The following is a 19,215-nucleotide window of genomic DNA, read 5'->3' on the forward strand; positions in this document are numbered from 1 at the left end:
CAAGATAAATGAGTGTGAGGAAGCACATGAAGCAAGAGCTCAGAGAAAAGGATGCAGCCAAAGGGAATGACAAGAAGAGGGGGAGGGAGGAATTCCCAGAGAAAGGGTCATTCCCCAGAAGAGTGTGAGAAGGGAGGGTGCAGAGTATGTCAATGCAGAGGGTGGGGCCTGGGACCAGGAGCACAAAGGGAGGTGCAGAAGTGAGGGGAAGAGGGGCAAGTGGAGGTGGCAGCAGAGCCCTGCAGGATTTTGAGCTTCCAGGGAAAACAAGCAATGGAAACACAATGCGGGATGCTTAATCCCACCCAGGCAGCATCTGGGGACCAGAGCAGGGTTGGGCACTCCAGAAGAGTTGATGAACATACAGTCATAGTGTTCTGCCAGCCCACAAAGTGGTTGGTGCCTTGGAGCATCCCTAGGACCTTCAGTACAAGAGAGCAAATGATGTGTGCTGCAGGATCAGGGCAAGATGGCCTCTTCAGTGTCACAACTGGAGGGATGGGAAAGGAAATGACTTTAGCAGCAGTGCTTTGGATGCACTGAAGAAGAGAGGTTGAGGAAGATTTCACTATGGACCCAAAGAGTGCATCTGTGTTGCATAATACTCTGTGATGTGAAGGCACTCACGGACCTCTACACTTTACTGGAGACCAATTCCTGGAAATGGCAACATAGCTGTGCTCCTGGTAGTCTAAACAAGCCAGTTCCTTTGCTGCTAGTGCAGATAGCTCTGTGCTACATTGCACGATGTAGATATACCATAAATTCCCGTCAATAATAGGTTTAAAAATAATTTGAGGCAAGCTCTTTGATGACAAAACCATTGGTCACTGAAAATGAAGGAATAAAAGGTGAGATGCAGAGAGAGCACTCCAGCGCCAAAGGTTGCATTGCAGGATCAGAAATGCCCCACAGAGAGCAATCATTTCCAGGGCTCATGTTTTCTTTGTAATGGTCTGTTACCTTTTGAGTCAACATGCTCCTAATTTAGCCTGCAATATCATGTAGTACCCAACATGCTCTCAGTCTGCAATTGTGACTCTACCAACCTCTCTACAGAATTAACTCAGCTCTGAATTAGTCATTCAATGTGCCATGCATGTAAAATAGACTCCAGTGAATCAAGTTTTGTGAGCAAGGGCTAAATTGCAGTAGATACACTGGCTTGGAGAATCACAGACTGCATCTGGGTATTTGAGCTCAGAGGGAAACTTGCTATGAACAGGACAGAGACACAAAAGAGCCAGGAAGGAGACCCCAGTTCCAGCCTGCACCTTGTGCTCAGTGCAGCACTGCTGATACGGTGGCTGCCCCTTCCTGGGCAGTAAGCATGGGGCAAGAAGGGCAGGCCTGAAAGAGAAGCCAAGGCTGGAATAAAACACCCAGTCAAAGTGCAAAAAAAAAAGGAAGAATAATTTAGAGGTGCCCTCTTAGACTGAGTTGCTTTAGAGCTGTGTGCCCATCCAGTGGTGGTGGTGGAGTGCACACACAGCATTTTGGCTGGCACTAGGTAGGCCTCATGGGGCCAAAGGAGCCTGGCCCTGCCAGCAGTGCATCCTCCAGTGTCCCAGCAAGGGATGATGTGACGCAGGCTGGTAATGTGGCCTTTACTGGTTGGGGCCCAGTCTGGACACATTCGCTCAGCTATTAAAGATATCCATAAGAGCTATGACTGGGACAGTGTATTCTGGACTGGGAGTAGCACCCAAAGCAACCTAATCCCAATCTTTCTTTCTCTACAGGGGGTGGAGGGAAACGCAAAGGCAAAAGCAAAAAGTGGAAGGAAATCTTGAAATTCCCTCACATTAGCCAGTGCGAAGATCTCCGAAAAGCGATAGGTAAGAGCTTATCCCTTTTTTCTTGAAGTTGTTGCATACATAAAATGTGCTGTCAAAACTGGTTCAGCAGAACTGCATTGAAGTTACTCATTAAATAGAATCACTTTAGAGATGGTCATACAACGCTTATAGCTTCTCTGATGATGCCATGCAAACAACATTTTCTGGCATATAGAACATGTGCTTTGACTTGGTACCTTCCAGAACCAATGTAGCTGTAAAAGGACATGCAGAAATGAATCCCCGCATTGCAACCTGCATTACCTTGTAATAAGTAGCTCTTTATCAGGCAGGAAGTGAGAATTTATGAAAGCAGTGCAATTGCTGATATAATAGAGCGTTAATATTAATTATATACTGAGTATGATGTTTGAAAACCAGGCGGGTTTGCTTAACAGTGCTACTCTGCATTGGTATCACAATACCATCTCTATGCAGTTTCTTAATAGGACATATAAGACGTTGGGGTTTTTTCAGTTATTTTATTGATGTGGACCAAGCACTGCAGATTTGTAATGGGAGCCTGCAGTGGCCATTTCCATAGCACAGCATTTCTCCTGCTCACACCTGACAAATTTCAACATTCTTTTGAGTGCTTCCTCGCCGAACAAAGATAGCAGGTATCTCCTTGTGAAGTGACAGTGGAAAGCTCAGTTTTCCTGATCTCACTGCGAGATGTTAACTTTAGCAATCTGAGATTCCTTTTCTTCCACCACTTTGATGTAAAAGCCAGACACTGTCAATATATGAACGAAAGGCAAGAAACTGAGATTGTGAGCATCATAATTTGTCTTACTTGGGTGAATCCCTGGGTTCTGACTGGCAGTGCCCTTGCACTGTTTACATTCAAATTTCATGGTATGTTTATGGAGAGAAAATAGGTATAATAGGCAAATTTAACTTAATCTATTGGAATTTGCATGGGGAATTCTCTCCATTGTCCCATTAACCTGAGTTTCTACAAGTGAAATCTGCACTATAAGAGTCTTACTTTTTTGCAAAGACATAAAATATTTCAAAATTAGTAGTTAAAAAAAGTCTGCAAATGATTTTTGTTTCTGAAATGCTGTTTCTGACAATTTTGGTGACAGCTTTTTCCTAAATGTAATTTGTTTTGTCTTTATTTATTTATGAATGAATGGACGGATGAATGAATGAATGAATGAATGAATGAATGAATGAATGAATGAATGAATGAATGAATGAAGTAGCGGATCAAGAGCTGTGAGATGCTCTTGGTAGATATGGCTTCACTGCAATGATTACCTGTTGATTAGGGATTGCAATAACTGGTTTTTACACAACAGGTCACAATTCTTGTTCTGTGACTCTGGCTTACTTGAGCATCTTTCCCGTGGAATGGTGTGTGATTACACAGAAATGCAGCCCTGCTCAGCCTGTATCAGGTTATCCACCCTTACTGAACCTTCTGGCCAAGGCTGAAGCATCTCAGGCCCACAGAGGCTGTTTATAAACTTCCCCTTGTTCATACAGTAGGTCACACCTCAGGTGAGCCATGTCCTCTGGGTCTGTAGTACTGAGTCATTTACACGTGTGTGGCTGACCCAATGCACTCAGGGTGGTGTGTGGGGGAAGATTATCTTGCACAGCAACTCTCTTGGCTTTGACACACCTATGTGCACTATTTTCTGCAAGTCCTTAAGAGGAAATCAGGACTGCAGGTGAGAAGGTATCTTCACAGGTGATACTATGAGGTAATGTGTTGAACCATCCTTCTTGAGTCACCTGCTAGCTGAACTGCTCTATGACTTGTAATGGATCCAGCTGCATGGTGTGTCTGCCATCAATTCTTTTCCTGACAACTTCTTAGTCTGCTGGTCAGTGTCAGCCTAATTTGATGATGAAATAGAGACCACAGAGAGACTTGTTTTGCCAATCTCTAAGAAAATTGGCAACCACCAGAGAAGAATGATTTTATACAAGGAAAAGGACACAACCTCAATTCAGTGTGTTTAGGGATCAAGATAAATATCGGTAGGTTCTGCTCACCATAGAGCTCTTTGCTGTGTGTCAGCCTCACAGCACTCCTGGTCAGACAGTCTTGCCACTTTGCCACATGGTAAAAAAAAATACATTGCATGAACAGAGGATGAGGCTGCTGAGGTTTTGTTCTGGATACTTCCCAAAAGCCTCCATGGAAAAGCTCAGAGTGGGGATGGAATGGACTGGACCTTTTCTCCCTTTTGATTTGAGCTAGAATTGACTGCTGTGCAGAAAGGCTCTGCTTCATTTAATGCAGACGTAAGCCATGCGTGGAAAACGCTGCTGTTGTAATTGTGGAATGGAGCCTACGTGTGTGTGTAAATGCCCATATTCTGGTGTAAAGACATACGTGCTTTTGCACCCCACTAAGGTGTTCTGAAAAGAGCCTGTGTCCTAAAAAAAATAGTGTGGTGTGAAAAGAAATCTGTGAAAAACAGGAAGGCTGAAATAAACCAAGGGTCTGCGACCTGTGTTGACACAATTATGAGTCAGTTCATACCTTTTGGTTCCCTCTGTGTTTACAGGAGACTCTGTGTTTGACTATCCATCATCTGGTGTCTTACTGAAAGACTCGCTTAGTAAAACCCTTTTTTCCCCTCTTGTGCACAGAAACAAAAATCAGAACAACCAAGAGTAACACTGTCTTTTGAAAAATAAAAACTGGAAGCATCTTTAGAGAAAATACCATACAGCCAAGGATCTTTTCTACTTTCTTTTGTGACCAAAGCTCACAACACCTTTTGCACTGAAGTTCTATGGCCTCCATTGTGTGCTAATGAATGGGCAAGGGGCACAGCGGGGCAAGCATTCAGAGGGATGCCACATGAATGCCTTGCCTGGCCTCTGAGAGAGGCTCAGCTATTTGCTGTGAATGGCACTGCTTGCAGCCCCCCTCCCGGCTCCAAAGGCAAACTGCATAAAAACAGGTGACCTTTTCCAGGATAACCTTGGTGTTAGTAGCCCTTTCAATCAATGAAAACTCAGTGCAGGTTAAGGGATGACCTGCTGGAGAGGAGCTTTGCAAAGAAAGACCTGAGTGTTCTGGTGGACAACAGTTTGGCCATCAGCCAGCAGTGTGCTCCTGTGGCCAAGAAGGCCAGTGGTATCCTGGGGTGCATTAAAAACAGAGTGGACAGAAGGTCTAGGGAGGTGATCCTCCCACTCTATTCTGCCCTGGTAAGGCTACATTTAGACAACTGTGTCCAGTTCTGGGCTCCCTGGTTCAAAAAAGAAAGGGATCTCCTAGAAGGAGTCCAGCAGAGGGCCACAAAGATGATAAAGGGCCTTGAGTATTTACAGTGTGAGGAAAGGCTGGATGACCTGGGTCTGTTCGCCTGAGAAGACTGTGGGGGGATCTGATTAATGTTGATAAGTATCTAAAGAGATGGGAGGCAAATGGATGAGTTCAGGCTCTTCTTGGAGGTGCACAGTGATAGGAGAAGGAGCCAGGGCCTAAAACATGAACATAAGAAGTTCCAAGCAAACATGCAGGAGAACTTTTTTTTATGGTAAAGGTGGCAGAGCACTGGAACAGGCAGCCCAGAGAGGTTGTGGAGTCTCCTTCTCTGCTGATATTCAAGACTCATCTGGACTCCTACCTGTATGAACTATTGTAGGGAGCCTGCTTTAGCAGGGGGTTGGACTCAGTGATCTCTGCAGGTCCCTTCCAAGCTCTGCCGTCCTGTGATTCTGTCTTTCAGATATCTATGGCAAAGGAACAGTGTTCTCACTGGTATCAGGATCAATGGATACTGTTAGTAGATGGTTTGCTGCTACCCTTAAAATTCACAGATCATAGCTTTGCAAAAGAGACATTTCAAGGCAAGGAAAGAAATATCAAAGTGCAGCCTTAAAAATTCTTTCATTTGACAGACATGGCATGACCAGATGCCACATGTTAGTGATATCCACTGGTTTAAAGGCCATCAGTAAACAAAAATCAAGAAGCTGTAATTTTAAAGGCCAGAGCGTCTTTTTGATGATAAAAGATTCTGGATGTCTGTGAATATTTCTGAATGATGCAAAAGGTTCTGTTGGTTAAAAGTGTGGGATTTTTATTTATTTTGCTCAGGCCCATTCTGTGTTTTTTTTTCTTTCATTAAGAACTGCTTGGCTGAAAGACTCGATTATTCTGATCTTTGGCAAATTTTCATTCATAACTGTCCAAATGCTATATAATAAATCAAGATTTTTTTCCCATAGATTTGTGGGGAAACTGCCTTAGAATGTGTCTTCTGTTTGTTGCAGGGAGCGATTTGTTGCATTATTGCAGAAAAGCTTAACTCCTTCATTCAAGGGCTCTGATTATGCACCGTATTCTGATAGATGAATAACCTTGATGATATTTTTTGCTAAATTGTTCAGTAAGATCTTACAGTTAGAAACATCACTTCCAAATTCGTCACACGTGATTTAAAAAGGGGAGAAAAAGCCTCCCGGTGTAATTTTGCCTCTTATATGATGTTTGTATCCCATTTATTCAGGGTAAAAGGAGCTTGAGCTTCTACTTCTGGTGGGTTCTTTTCAATGTTGTTAAAAATACCCTTCTGTGTGAGAGATGCTTTGAAGAGATGGTGAACTCAGTAAGTGGGGCACAATTGAAGACACAGAGCTCACATGCTCACTTTTTACAAAAGCTGGCTCTTTCTTTCGCCTCTTTTTTGTATTGAACCTTTTCAGTTGAGACCTTCACTTATGTGATCTTTTTCAGTCGCTTTTGATCTCCCTGGAGGACCATCAGTGCTGCTGGCACTGCAGCGGAGTATAGACCTGCCCAGCTGAGCTTTTCCAGGTAGCCAGCATAGGTTTGCATAGCAAACAGCAAGCAGCGGTACGGCCATCAGTGACAGAGAAATGCTTGACAATTTATTCAGCCTCCTGGAAGTGCTTTGCAGCCTGCACTGAGCTCCATCCTGTGGCAGAAAGACTGCTACTATACCCCTGTTGTCTCATGTGCAGTAGCTTCTGCACCTCTGCCCTGCACCACAATTCTGTGGCATCAAAAGCCCAGTCCAGTCAGTGCACAAAGAAATGGCCAATTTTCCCTCCATCAAACTCTTCAGCTCTGTTGTTTACAGGGTTTGGAAGGTCTGAAGCCCACAAATAGATCAAGGGAAGGAATTGAAACTTTCCTTCTGCTGTAAATAACTCCACAAGTAGCTATAAGTAAGTTATAACTTCTGTGATAATATCTGTCTGAATACTGCACCAAAGGCTGGTCATGTTTTTATGGCCAAAACTAAAGGCTGAGTTTTTGAGAAATGTGCTTTTGTCAGAAGTATCAGCTTTATTTGGGGGAAAAAAATAAAATAAAATAAAAAATAAAGAGAAAACGACACCCAAGAGCCCCTACATTTTTATTGGAAGTTGTTATTCAACAAGTAGTTAGGATTCTGTGCAGTGAAACAGCAGAAAGGAGAGGTGTCTCCTATTCTCTTACCAAACATGTAGGCAGATGGCTGGCTGTGTTGGGATGATGCTGGCAGTGTGTACATGCTGCCCCAGGTTCTCACACACCCTTGGGGAACTAGAATCAGTGGAGTAGCAAATACAGTCTAGTAAATAAAACCAAAAATCAGCATGATGTATCATGGCTCAACTATTCATTGAAATATGTTTCAAGAAACTATGAACTCTTCTCCGTATCATTTAAGGTCCAAGTTGATGAGCACATGTGCTCACAAATAGTTTTTTTTTCCACACAAGGAATCCCTTTAAATTCAGTTGATACCAGATGTTTTTTTTCTTACAGCTGTCAGAACTGTGCTCTGTATGGGAACATATTTCCCCACATCAGTACCCTTAGCTAACTGCAGCATAAGACATATTAGAGTTGCTTTCAGAAGCAGTTAGTGGTTACTTCTGGTGTTTTTGCATCATCCAGGTGGAAGCTCCTGGTGAAGGTGTGTGCCTGTGGCTGGGGGACAAAGCAAGGCTACTTGGCTGCTCTGCATGGCTCTGTGTCAATTGCACTTTGTGCACCTGCACTTGGGGCAGCCTAACCATGCTTGTGTGGCATGGAGCAGAAGCTCTCTCTGCATGAATTGCTCTCTATGGAAAGAGCACAGAGGGAGAGGAACCCAAGGAGGACTGAGAACAAAACTGGAAGAATTGTTGAAACACATGGGTAGGATTTACTGCTCTGGAAAAAGTTATGCAAATTTTCTGGATAGCATCAATGCAGAAAAAAGTCCTCAAACTGATTTATTTCTAATGAACACACAAAGTCCTTCCCTTTGACAGGCTCTGCTCTGAATGCTTCCCTTCTTCCCTTCCTTTCTTCCTCTCTCTCCCCTTCTCACTTTTCTGCCTGTCTTTCTGTCTGTCCATCTTCTGTAGAAACAGCTGTCCCCTCTCCTTGAGCCAGGTCTCTGCTGCTCTTTCAAAGCATGGCTTATACAACCTTTGCAGCATAGACCTGGCCTTTAGCAGTTCCCTGAGGTTTCTTGGACTTGATGTGCTGTCCCATATCACAAATGCATCTAAATTAAATTAGAAACTCTTCAGAGGCAAGAACTGGCTGCGTGATACTGTTCCAGCCCATGAAATTATGTGACTGACGTCAAAACCATTTTGTTTGTTTACAGACCCACAGTTGGTTCAGTTCTTTTCTTTAAAATCCTTCAGATTCAACTATCATTCTATCATAAACATAGGTTTCTAGTGCTCGAATGATGAACAAATAGAGCAATGTTTGGTGCCCTTGCAAGATTAGCTGTATCCAGTTTATAGCAATGGGTGGAATTGAAAAGCTTTTTTTTTTCTTTCCAGTTTTTTTAATGCCATCATAGAAAGTATGCAAAAAACAAGCTGTTTTATGCATCTAGTGAGACTCAAGACTAACACTGAGAGAACAGGCTGCTTGCAGGCTGCTTGTACTTGACAGCTTCCAGGACGGGAAGGGGACGCAGGGGAAATGAGTTGAAATGATCTCAGCCCACATTCTATTTACAGAATTTATTTCACAAGACTTAATCCATTAAGCATTACCTTGGCAGTGGCAACACAGAAAGTAACCAAGAAAGACATTGCTATTCTCCATAAAGAACAGGCAGCAGATCCACACCTTACCAAGCACTGAGTCCACACTCAATGAATAGTCATTCAACGGAAAGCTTCCTAAGGTATAAATATTGTCCTTAAACCTCTGCATTTTTCTTCTGTGGCAAAGGCTGCAGCAATAGAGTGGTCTTCACAAATGTGGGGAAAATATCCACAGTAGACTTTGAATTTTTTACAGAAGTTACAACAGAGACTCGCAGAAAAAGAATTAAAAGGGAACATATCCTTTTAAAATGATCATTACATCTCTTACTGAAAATAGAAGTAGATATTGTGAGCTGCAGGGCTTTTCATTATCTTATTAGGTAATATGAGTCATTAAGGCTAATTAATACTTATGCAGTGATTTGGAATTGTAAAATGCTATGGAAGTGCTCATGGGTCCTGTTAAATACTAGTACTTGGTTGTTAAGGAAATTTATTTCAAAACCAAGTAGGCATTGGCTGTATATGGAAAATGAGAGGTAGGACTATGTTTATGATAAAATCTTACTCCTTCCTGTTGAACTCTCTTGTAACTTTGCTACTGATATTAATGGAAAGAAGGTGGCAGGGCAAAGAAAGCCTCTGGTTTTGTTGACTCTGTTCAGCTCTGCTAAGCCAGTGAGAATGTTTCCCTTAAATTAAATCATACAGGAGTCCTCTTATAATGAAAACAGAGAACTGTGAGGTGGAAAAAGAGAGTGAAAAGACTTACTGGATCATAGGGATGCTGTGAAGTGCACTCGTGATGAGCAGCCTGAAATCCTTGTGTCTGGGGATGCATTCAGGTTCTAAGGGAGGGATGCAATCAACCTTAGCTAATGTTTGCCAAGAAAAATAACTCATTTGGGTTGGTGGCGGAGGAAGCAGTATTTTGATTGTTTCTTCTAGTTGCAATAGAGGCCTCTAAGATTATTATGGCTGGGTTTTATTCTAGGCTTTGCTAGAGAATGTTCTGAATGAATCAAAATCCACTTATACATGTTCTTTTAAATATGTTCTATTGAATATCTGCAGTATATAAAAGCATTCTTGCACTTCTTTTCCCCAACTTTATGTCTATCTTTGTGGCACTTCTTTTACTGAAACAGTCTTTGCCACAAAGCACAGTGTGTACTTCTTTGTGAAGGTCCTTCATCTGTGTTCTTTAGTCCCGCTCATTCTGTTGCTTTTTTCCTGACGGTGCAAATGGACAACAGAATACTGTAAATACAGTATTTCGGTTTTAAATATAAGTCACTGCAAATGAGTTCACAGGTTAACAGGATCAGTATTCATACTCCTTCTAAGCCCATGTCTCACACAAGACTCAGATAAAGTAACTTAGTGCTAAGCTGGCCCATTATTATCCTAATGCTTCTAGTTTTTGGCTTATAAGGAGAAGAGAGGTTGAGAGCTTCTGGGGTAGTCCCACACATAACTTTCAGTTCTGTTTTCAGAGTATAATGTGTGGGAAATCCTTTGGGGAGTGTTAAAAACTGGATTTTTGGCTGTTTGGCTGAATCCCTGGAGTCACTGAGAGATTCCCTTTACTTTCCAGATAATCACTGTATGCTGCTTTGAGAACGTGTTAGAGGTGATCATTGAAATTGTTTCTTTGTGCTCTGTAGATCAGAAATTGAAGCATGATCGAGAATTCTGCTGAATGTCGATATTAAAAGTGAACCCTTGCTCAGCAGAGTAGAAGCAAGAGTTAAGACCATTTCTGAACGGTGTTCTTGGTTATGCCCGTACGTTTATTTACTTACTCACATTTCTACCGTAGGAATTCAATGCCAGGAAATTCTAATGCAAGTGAAATAAAAATATTCTCTAAATTACTGTCTCCTAGATGATGTAACAACAAGGATGAGTGAAAGTGAAGTGCAACAAAGGGAAGTGACGCTGTAGAGCAGGATGGAATAAAGCAAACTGAAAAATCTGCTGGGTTTGGGGAGGAAGGTAGTTTGGTATTTGATTTTGCTGCAGAGCTCCTTGTTATTCTGGAATTGTTAAAGTTCAACACAAAAACCGAAACAAAAAATCTGAAAGTCTGTGCTCCTTAAAAATATACTGAGGACCAAGTCATTGAAGTCAAATCAAAATGTAGAACATTAGGAAAAATGTGGAAGTTCTTCCCTTTCCAGGAGAATAATTCATTTCAAAATATGAGAACTCTCAGTTTTCATATAATCCATAAGAATATAATCTCTGTAATTAGCTGTGAATTTCTTTCTAGCTGTCAGATTCACTGTCCTTTTGCCCTGCACCAGCCTTACACATGCACTGTGGCACCCTGAGGGTCTGTTCACATCACACTGATTTACTGAGCTCTCACCTGGACAAGTTACAAGAGAGCAGTGTTAACTAATTGATGTAAGGCTGTTCTCAAGAGCAACAGAGTCAGGCTCAGCTACACGTAAGTGTTTGCAATGTTGAAACAGCCCTGAATTGCTTTCAGGCTTTTATAACACCCCATTCAAATTATTGTTTTGCATTTGTAAGCATGGTTTGTAGAGAAAAATGGTTTTGAGCACCGGAAGAATTTGGTATCAGTCACTTCAGAAGTACCCTGATCAGTCCAAACAAACAACATTCAGCACTTGGGTATTGCATTCATAGCACTGTACCTTTCAGCATGTATATCCCGAATGCAACACATAGAGCCTCGTGTGAGGTCACACTGCAGAGGTACAGCACTGACTGTAAAGCACAGGAGAAAGAAACCCATGGTGCAGAACTTACTGAATAGCAAGGAGCATCGGATTTAATGTAGCAAACTATGATGTTTTCACTCCAAACACAAATGTGGGCTAACTGCCCTGAGGTGGGAATGTATAGTAGCACTGTGAGCTTCTGGAGGCCTCTGCAGGCACCAGGGCCCAAGAAGGAGGGAGAATGGAAGTCAGGAGTGTGGGTGGGCTGAGGGGAGACCTGTCAGTAAAGAAGTGGACATCCTTTTTGCATAGTCAGTTGGAGTATTCCTGAGGCTTTACTGCTTGGGAGAGGAGAAAAAAGCCAAAGCAAAAAGAGCATGTATTAAGCAGCCCTTGTGCTGGGAGTGGACTCATGACCATTCTCAGCTCCACTGTGGGTTTCTTCCTCCAAGGTAGAGCCTCTTTCCTTCTGAGGCTGCTTTTATCCCTGCCCAGGAGACTGTGGATGTCAGTGGAGCACCATAACGTCATTATCTTCCATGGAAAAAAGAAAAAAAAACTTCTAAAAATACTGTCTGTGCCAGTATTGCCTATGGTACTGTGACTATGAATCACTGGTCAGAGCTGCGAGGAGAATTACAGCCTTTCCTCAGTGTTCTTTGCTATTGACAAGCCCTCATCCTATGACTAGGGCTAATGTATTTTTTAAGAGTCTACTTCAAAGCCTTCTTGGGGGTCAGAGCCTTTCTTACGAGTTACAAATCAACTTATTTAGGTAAGATCTTAAGGACTGGAAGGCTGCAATGCAGAGCTCTAAACTCTGGAGGAACTGCCAACGCAAAGGTCACACAAGGTTGTGGTTACTCCCACTGAGTGCTGTAATGGGCCTCATGCATTAATACAGCCTGGGATTACGACAAGGCCGGCACAGAGAGAAGGAAGACATGGATCCACCCTGTAGCCCTGTGGTTTTCACAAGTTTTCTGGCACTGATCTGTGTTCCAAATCCTAAAGGAGCCTTGATGGAGACCTGCCATCCTGGTTGAAAAAAATAAAATAAATAGGATTTTATTCTCAATAGCAGTGTTGAATTGTGAGGAAAGTAGCCATCACTCACAGTTACTACCAGTAAGCATCTATAGACTGCCTAGAATCTATAGCAAGGGCCATAAATATTCACTCTAATTCACTGTACAGATAAGATATTCCTTTACCATTTCTAACACAATATGTAACCAGCTGGAAGCTTATCCATCAGCCCAAGGAGAGATTATGGTTATTTCCAGTGATCTTAACCTTCTGTCTCAGTAGTTGCTGGGGAGTGATGATACTAAATTATGTCTCCTCCAAAAAGTTTTTATCCTGTGCATAAATTAGCTGCCAGCTTATTTTTACTGATGTAAGTCAAAACAATGTTTTAGCTGGCAGAATTACGTGGAATTCTGCCTCATCCTTTCTTGTCATCCCATCAGCAAAATAACATTTCCCTAACAAGTCTCCAGATCTGGCAGTTTTCCAGGGTTTCCCTCCTTGGTGGGCAGCAACAAGGAAAGGAACTGCAGCTTGCTGCCAACTCACCCACATACGACATGCACTGGGGAGGGACCAGAAACTTCTTTGAATATATCAGAGCAGAAAAGACAGTGGCAGTTCAGCTGAAAGCTTCACCTGTGAGATATGGATCATCAGAACTTGAATCAGAGAGCAAATACACACCACTTTGCTTTTCTTCCTCTCTTTTTTTCTTCATTTAAGGGAATGTAAGTACGTCCTGCTGATGGGTAATAAATACACAGCCAGCCCTTGAAAGAGAAATGCTGTGTTCATCTCACAGACAGGTGCAGTGTGATTCCCCCTACCTGACTTGCCATTGCACCTCCACCCTGGGAGGGATCAGAGCAGAGAGGAATATTTCCACACCCACAGTCTCTCAGTCTTGGCCAGCACTGCCATCCTGGATGCCAGTTGTGGTAGTGGATTTTGCATAGCTGTGGATTTGATACCAGTTTCGCTTGCCAACTGACGGTATAAGCTGTGTAACTTGCAGCTCCACAAGCATCTGTTTCTCATCGTACAGCATTTTAAATAATGCACGTTTACAGCTGTCTTTCCCTTTCTTCCCAGTTTCAAAGCACAGCTTGTCCATTCCCCTTATTGCCCTGAGACAGATTTCCCGGCTGCTCAGTCAGTATGCAAAGCAAAGCTGGCTGGGAGATGCAAGGTTCAGCATGAGCTGTCCCTGCCCTCATGCATCAATGTGGTCATGTGTTGAAACAAGAAATGCTCAGCTACAAGGAGCCTTCTATCACAATGCTTACGAAATGTGTTAATTAAGTGTGTGGTAGAGGACCTTTGTAGTTAATTTGGTAGCTCCCTCATATAGCATTCACAGCTTTAAGACTCACAGAACAACAACAACAAAAAAAGAACTGCCTTTATAGAAAGTTTTCTGAGCCTTCCTTTCCAGCAGAAATGCAATAGGAGAACACTGAAGGCCATGGAAGTGTACTGCTCACAAGTGGAGGAAATATTAAATTCCTTGTTTGTGGTGAATTGCTGACCTTTGTCTTCAGAATTAAAGCCATCTGAAGAAAACCATTCCTAGCATACAGTATGATTAGTTGCTTTTGCTGGATTCTTTCCTGTGCACAATGTAGTAGTTTAATATGAATATAACAGGAAACAAGGAAAATTGAAAGCATAATTCATTTTGAATGGCATAATACAAGAGGTGATTTCTTCTGAGGAGCTAGAAGACAAAGAGATCGGTACTAAATATTTAAAGTGATTTCTTGGAACAATTTCTTAATGGAATTATCTCCTCTCTTTTCAGACTCTAAGATCTGTATTTCCCATTCATTTATCTCTTTTTTTTATTATTTATAGACTCTAACACCTTAATCAGAACAACTTTACTTACGAGTTTAGAAAAGTACTCTCTCTTGTATCCCATAAAGTCAACAAGTGTTTATTTCTTCAGCATAGTTACAGTTCTTCATTCTGTTTTCTGGATAGATTTCCTTAGTATCAGTTTAATCTTTATCTGCTGAGTCAATGTCTCAAGGCATAACCTCTTCCTGCCATCTCACCTTTTCCTATAGTGGCCTTATAATTTCCCAGATTTCTCCTCCCCGCTCAAAGCCTGGGAAAACAGATGGACCTTACAGGGTGACCTGGGGGGTCATGAAATGCAGACTGTTAGAGCTGAAGTGGGGAAGTGCATTCCAGAAGAGACAACTCTTCCACCAAGAGTGTCCACAGCTTGGGCTGCTCTCCAACCCAGGCCGCTGTGCTGATACTGAGCTCTTCAAATGATTGCAAGTGACACGGCCTGGGGCACGGAGACAGCAGATGGCTGATATTTAGGCTACTATGGCTCAATGTTTTCCACTTGAGCTAGAACTCAACTGCTAACTAATGGCAGTCACAGGGACATGGTGCAGCATGTCTTGAACAGTGCATGCAGGAAGCAAACTCCATTCAAGAGTATCACACTTTTGGCTCTCATTTGAAAGGGGAGAAAGGGTGCAGAAAGACAGCAAAAGCATGAATCACCAGAGAAGTCTGTATTCTAATGTGAAGCCTGCAGTTTTCTCATCAATCATAAATGATAAACCACTCAGCAAATCCCACTCAGTCCTGAACCTGAGGGACAAAACCACCATCATTTTTGCCTCTCATTCTGTCTTGTCCTGATGAACTTTCTGTCCCATTGTAAGGGGTGGCTAATACAAAGATGTTAACAAAGAAGATGGTAAATATTCAAAGGTTGTATGCAAAGAAAAACTCATCAATGTCAGTGCCTTGGCTGAAGAAGCTGGGGCAGTCTCCACTGAGGAGCAATCTCCAAGAGATGCTGCCTCAGTGGTGGTCAGCCCTTAAATGAGGTCTTAGAGGAGGTGGAGTCGAGCTCCACCCCTTCCGGGAGCACAGCTACATTACTCTCACCTGTGCTCCCATAGCTGACCCAACACTTGCCTCAGCTGATTCATCAGAGGTTCAGGCTGTGATTTCCCATACACCCATCAAAACTCTAAATGTACAAGAGAGCTAGCAATGATGTGGATCCCCCATGGAAATCCCTGGGGTCAGAGATTCTTTGTTTGGCATTGTTCTGCAGCTCCAGTCACTGAAGAAAGGGAAGGCCATGTGGTCAGTGTGAAGTACTAAATAGAACAGACCTATCCGAAATGACTTCAGTGGACAAATAGTTATCTGTGGCCAGGAGGAGGTTATCAGTCAACACAAGGAATGTGGCCTCTGCATCATATTTGGACCTAGACTCAAGCAGATTCGGTCAAAGAGTGTGAGAACTGCAGAGCTACTGCCATGGTAGAAGATTATACTCTAATTTAAGACAATGCAAAGTGCATATAAAGACTGTAATTTCTCAGGCAGTGTGGGACTGAGATGAGTAGTGTAACACTAAGGCAAGCATGGAAACAAAAACCCCAAAGCAGGAATTTAAAAATGAGCACCATAACATGCACTTTGGGTTTGCACTGATGGAAGCTCCCTTGAAAAGAACAGAAACTATTTGTCCGGGGCACTTCACAAGGTGTAATTGCAGGTAGTTTAATGCAGTGTGCACAGTATCAGCCAGAAAAGGGGGACAGCATGGGCTGATAAATGTTGAGCAAAAATCCATCAGTGTGGCTACATCTTGTTGCTGCTGCTACATTCATCACCACTGCTTCGCCTTTGCAGTCCATCAGGCAAAGAGGAGAATTAAGATGACAGTTCATCATATGGCTACTGCTGAATGCTTCAGCTGAGTTAAAACACCAGTCAGTTTTTCCTGTATGCCAGGTAGGATAAATGGCCTGACCTGTGATAGCAGTTTTAGTCACTAATGGCAGACTGCAGATCTTAAAGAGAAGAGGTGCAGTTTGTTCTTCTACGCTGCCCCACCATCTGGCACAACCCCAAACAGTGACTTCTGAAGAGCTCTCTATGGACAAGAAAGCACATCCTTGCAGCAGTCCAATGTTGTCAAGACAGGTGAACTTTCAGTGGACATTACCAAGACCTGCACAGCTCTGGACATGGCTCTGCGTCTGATGAATCGCTGTGTTCTCTGACACTCGGAGGAGGAGGAGGGTAGGTGGGAACTAGATCACCTTTAAAGTCCCTTCCAATATAAGCCATTCAGCAGTTCTGTGCTCTCTGAAAATGATGTTCAGTGTTATCACGTCCACTAGAGAAACATAATGATAGTTTTTGGTAGCTCTCCTTAGGAAGTGTTGTCTGATAATGGTAGCCTGCAATAATGAGGGACTGGACTTAACAACATTGGAGGGCACTGTCAAGACTGATTTTAGCAGTGTAGTCAAAACTGTGCTACTCTCAACAGTAATGAATTAGTTATATAGCCTAACCATTTTAAACAGATTTAAATGTAAATTACTTACATTTATGAGAAAATCCTATATTTCTTATGAGTTTCCCCACTTGATACAATTATTTTATCTTCAGCAGATGTGGAATAGTGTCTCCAGATGCTCTCAATATTTTTCAATCCAGCTTCACTGATAAATTGAAACTTCCCTTGTACAATATGGAGTTTAATCTGTTTGACTACTGATACTGCTATGGGCTGTGGTAGACTGAAGTAAAACTCTTGTTTTTGCTGAATACCTCACCATGGTTGTGATAATATTTTAATATTCCTCTGAGAATTAAAAGTATTGAGAAAGTCAGTGTTATGGCAGAGTTACTGACCTTGCCTGGAGAGTGTCTTGAAGCTATTTCTTCAAGGTTTTTCAAGTCTACGACCTTTCTGTTTAGCTTATATCTGTGGGCGAGCTATTTAAAGATGATTGTTGTCTAGATACCAAACTTCAAGATCAGTGAACTTCCTTGAGCTTAAGCAGCGCAAGAGATTTACAGCTAATTTCAGATAGTGGCGTTTAGAATAGCATTAGAGCTCATGTTAGAGACTTTCAACAGTTATAAATGGAAAATAAACAGTTCAGTGAGTCCTTGTGAATTTATAGATAGAACAGAATGGGAATATCCTGACATAAGTAACAACAGGCACCCACAAGTCTTGTCTGCACTAGCATGCAAATACCCATGGGGTTCTGTCTGGACTACTGCAGGTCACAGAGAGTAACCAAAAGCACTCACGCCTGTTCAATTATCTTGTTTTTCCATTCATCACAACCCTTCTGAATTCAGTGGAGTTAGACCAACAAAACTGAAAGAAATGCTGTGAAAAGCTGGACAGAGATAACTGCCCAGAGAAAAGCTGCTAGAGATTACATGATATTGAAGATAAATTTATCTCTAGATAGATGGATCTCTAAGTCTATCTCTCTCTGATAGAGATTGCTGTAAGACACAATCATAAGTTTGAAGTAGACAAACTACTTTCTGTTTGAACAGGAAATATGAAAAGGAAATAAGAGCAAAGGAAGAAAGAGAAGAGATCAGATCAGATGAGGTTAGATTAAGGTAGGTTAGAGTAGGCTAGGTTGGATTAGGAGAGAGGAGGAGAAAGTAATGTGCAGGAAAAGTGAAGATAGGGAGAGGGAGATATACAAGGCCAAAACTAGTAGAGTCTGGGCATGTGAAGTGAATAAAACAGTACCAGAAAAACAGTATGGGTAGGAAGAGAAAAAGGAATAGACAATTATGAAGTCAATGTGTTTAGTTTTGTTTTAGGGCAAATCAGCCACACTCAGGGTGTTGACTGTGTGATTCAAAAGTGGTTTGGATGCTTCTTTAAAAAAAAAAAAAAGGGGGGGGGGAGGTAAGAAAATTCTCCAGGTCTTTGGCAGAGGATAAAGGGACAACCTTCCAAACACCCTAATTTCCTTTCATTTAAAGTCTGGCATCCAAAAAATGGGGAGGTTGTCATCACATTATGAGTGAGTTCATTTGAGAGCATGATGGTACGTACAGGAGAAGCTGGCCAACAGAGCAGGGAGGAAGAGAGACCTTTTGCAGCTCTTTTTCCTGTGGGACATACCTGGGGCCCTCCAAGGCAAAACTTGCTTGTTTTCATCCACAGTAAATGTTCTCCAAGTGCTATACCACATTTGGCAGTTGCACTCAGAGTCAACCTGACAATTGATGTTTCCCAGGGCTGGTAAATGCTGGTCTGTTCAGCTTGCTGTGTAGGGAACTTTCAGATGAGATCTTTTAATTAAGCGCATTCCTGCTCTGCTTGGACATTGCAGCCTATATGACATTTCTCATTAAGAGTAGGATGTTCAGTCTACTACCCTGGCCAGATTCCAGCCTGAATGTTTATTTGTTGCTCACCTGAATGTCGCTGTTGGGTCATTATAGGAGAGCCAACTGTTGGGCTCGTACTTTGCTGATAATGAATGTGCCCCCAATATAAGCTCTGTGGTGAGGCACATCAGCTCTCCCCTGAGGATCGTGAATTCACGATGATAGCAATAGCATGCACCAGACCAGATCATGGTGAATTTTATTTTTATTATTATTATTATTATTATTATTTTGCTTCACAATCTCAAGGTTTATTTGCTTACTCTTGTGTTATCATTGATTTTTCTACAGAGTTAGTGTCTCTGAATTATCACGATGTATCTTCAGCATGTTCCACAGCAGGGGTCTGTGTGATGGGTGAAGGACAGAAAACATATCTTTTAAATCAGGGCAGTTTCACAAATATCTATTTATTCAAGAGGCTTATTTTGTCTGTTTCTGTTTTGCCAGAA

The 19,215-nt window shown here is 42.2% G+C and overlaps 1 protein-coding gene across 1 annotated transcript in view; it reads left to right on the forward strand.

Annotated features, from left to right (window-relative positions):
* GRK5 (G protein-coupled receptor kinase 5) overlaps positions 1–19,215 on the forward strand; it is a 157,984-nt gene that overhangs the window by 63,195 nt on the left and 75,574 nt on the right. The window contains exon 2 of the mRNA XM_072339932.1: positions 1,743–1,838. Coding sequence (XP_072196033.1) covers positions 1,743–1,838 — 96 coding nt within the window. The remainder of the gene's footprint in view (positions 1–1,742; positions 1,839–19,215) is intronic.

This window comes from Excalfactoria chinensis, chromosome 6 (genome assembly GCF_039878825.1).
Source record: "Excalfactoria chinensis isolate bCotChi1 chromosome 6, bCotChi1.hap2, whole genome shotgun sequence".
NCBI lineage: Eukaryota > Metazoa > Chordata > Aves > Galliformes > Phasianidae > Excalfactoria > Excalfactoria chinensis.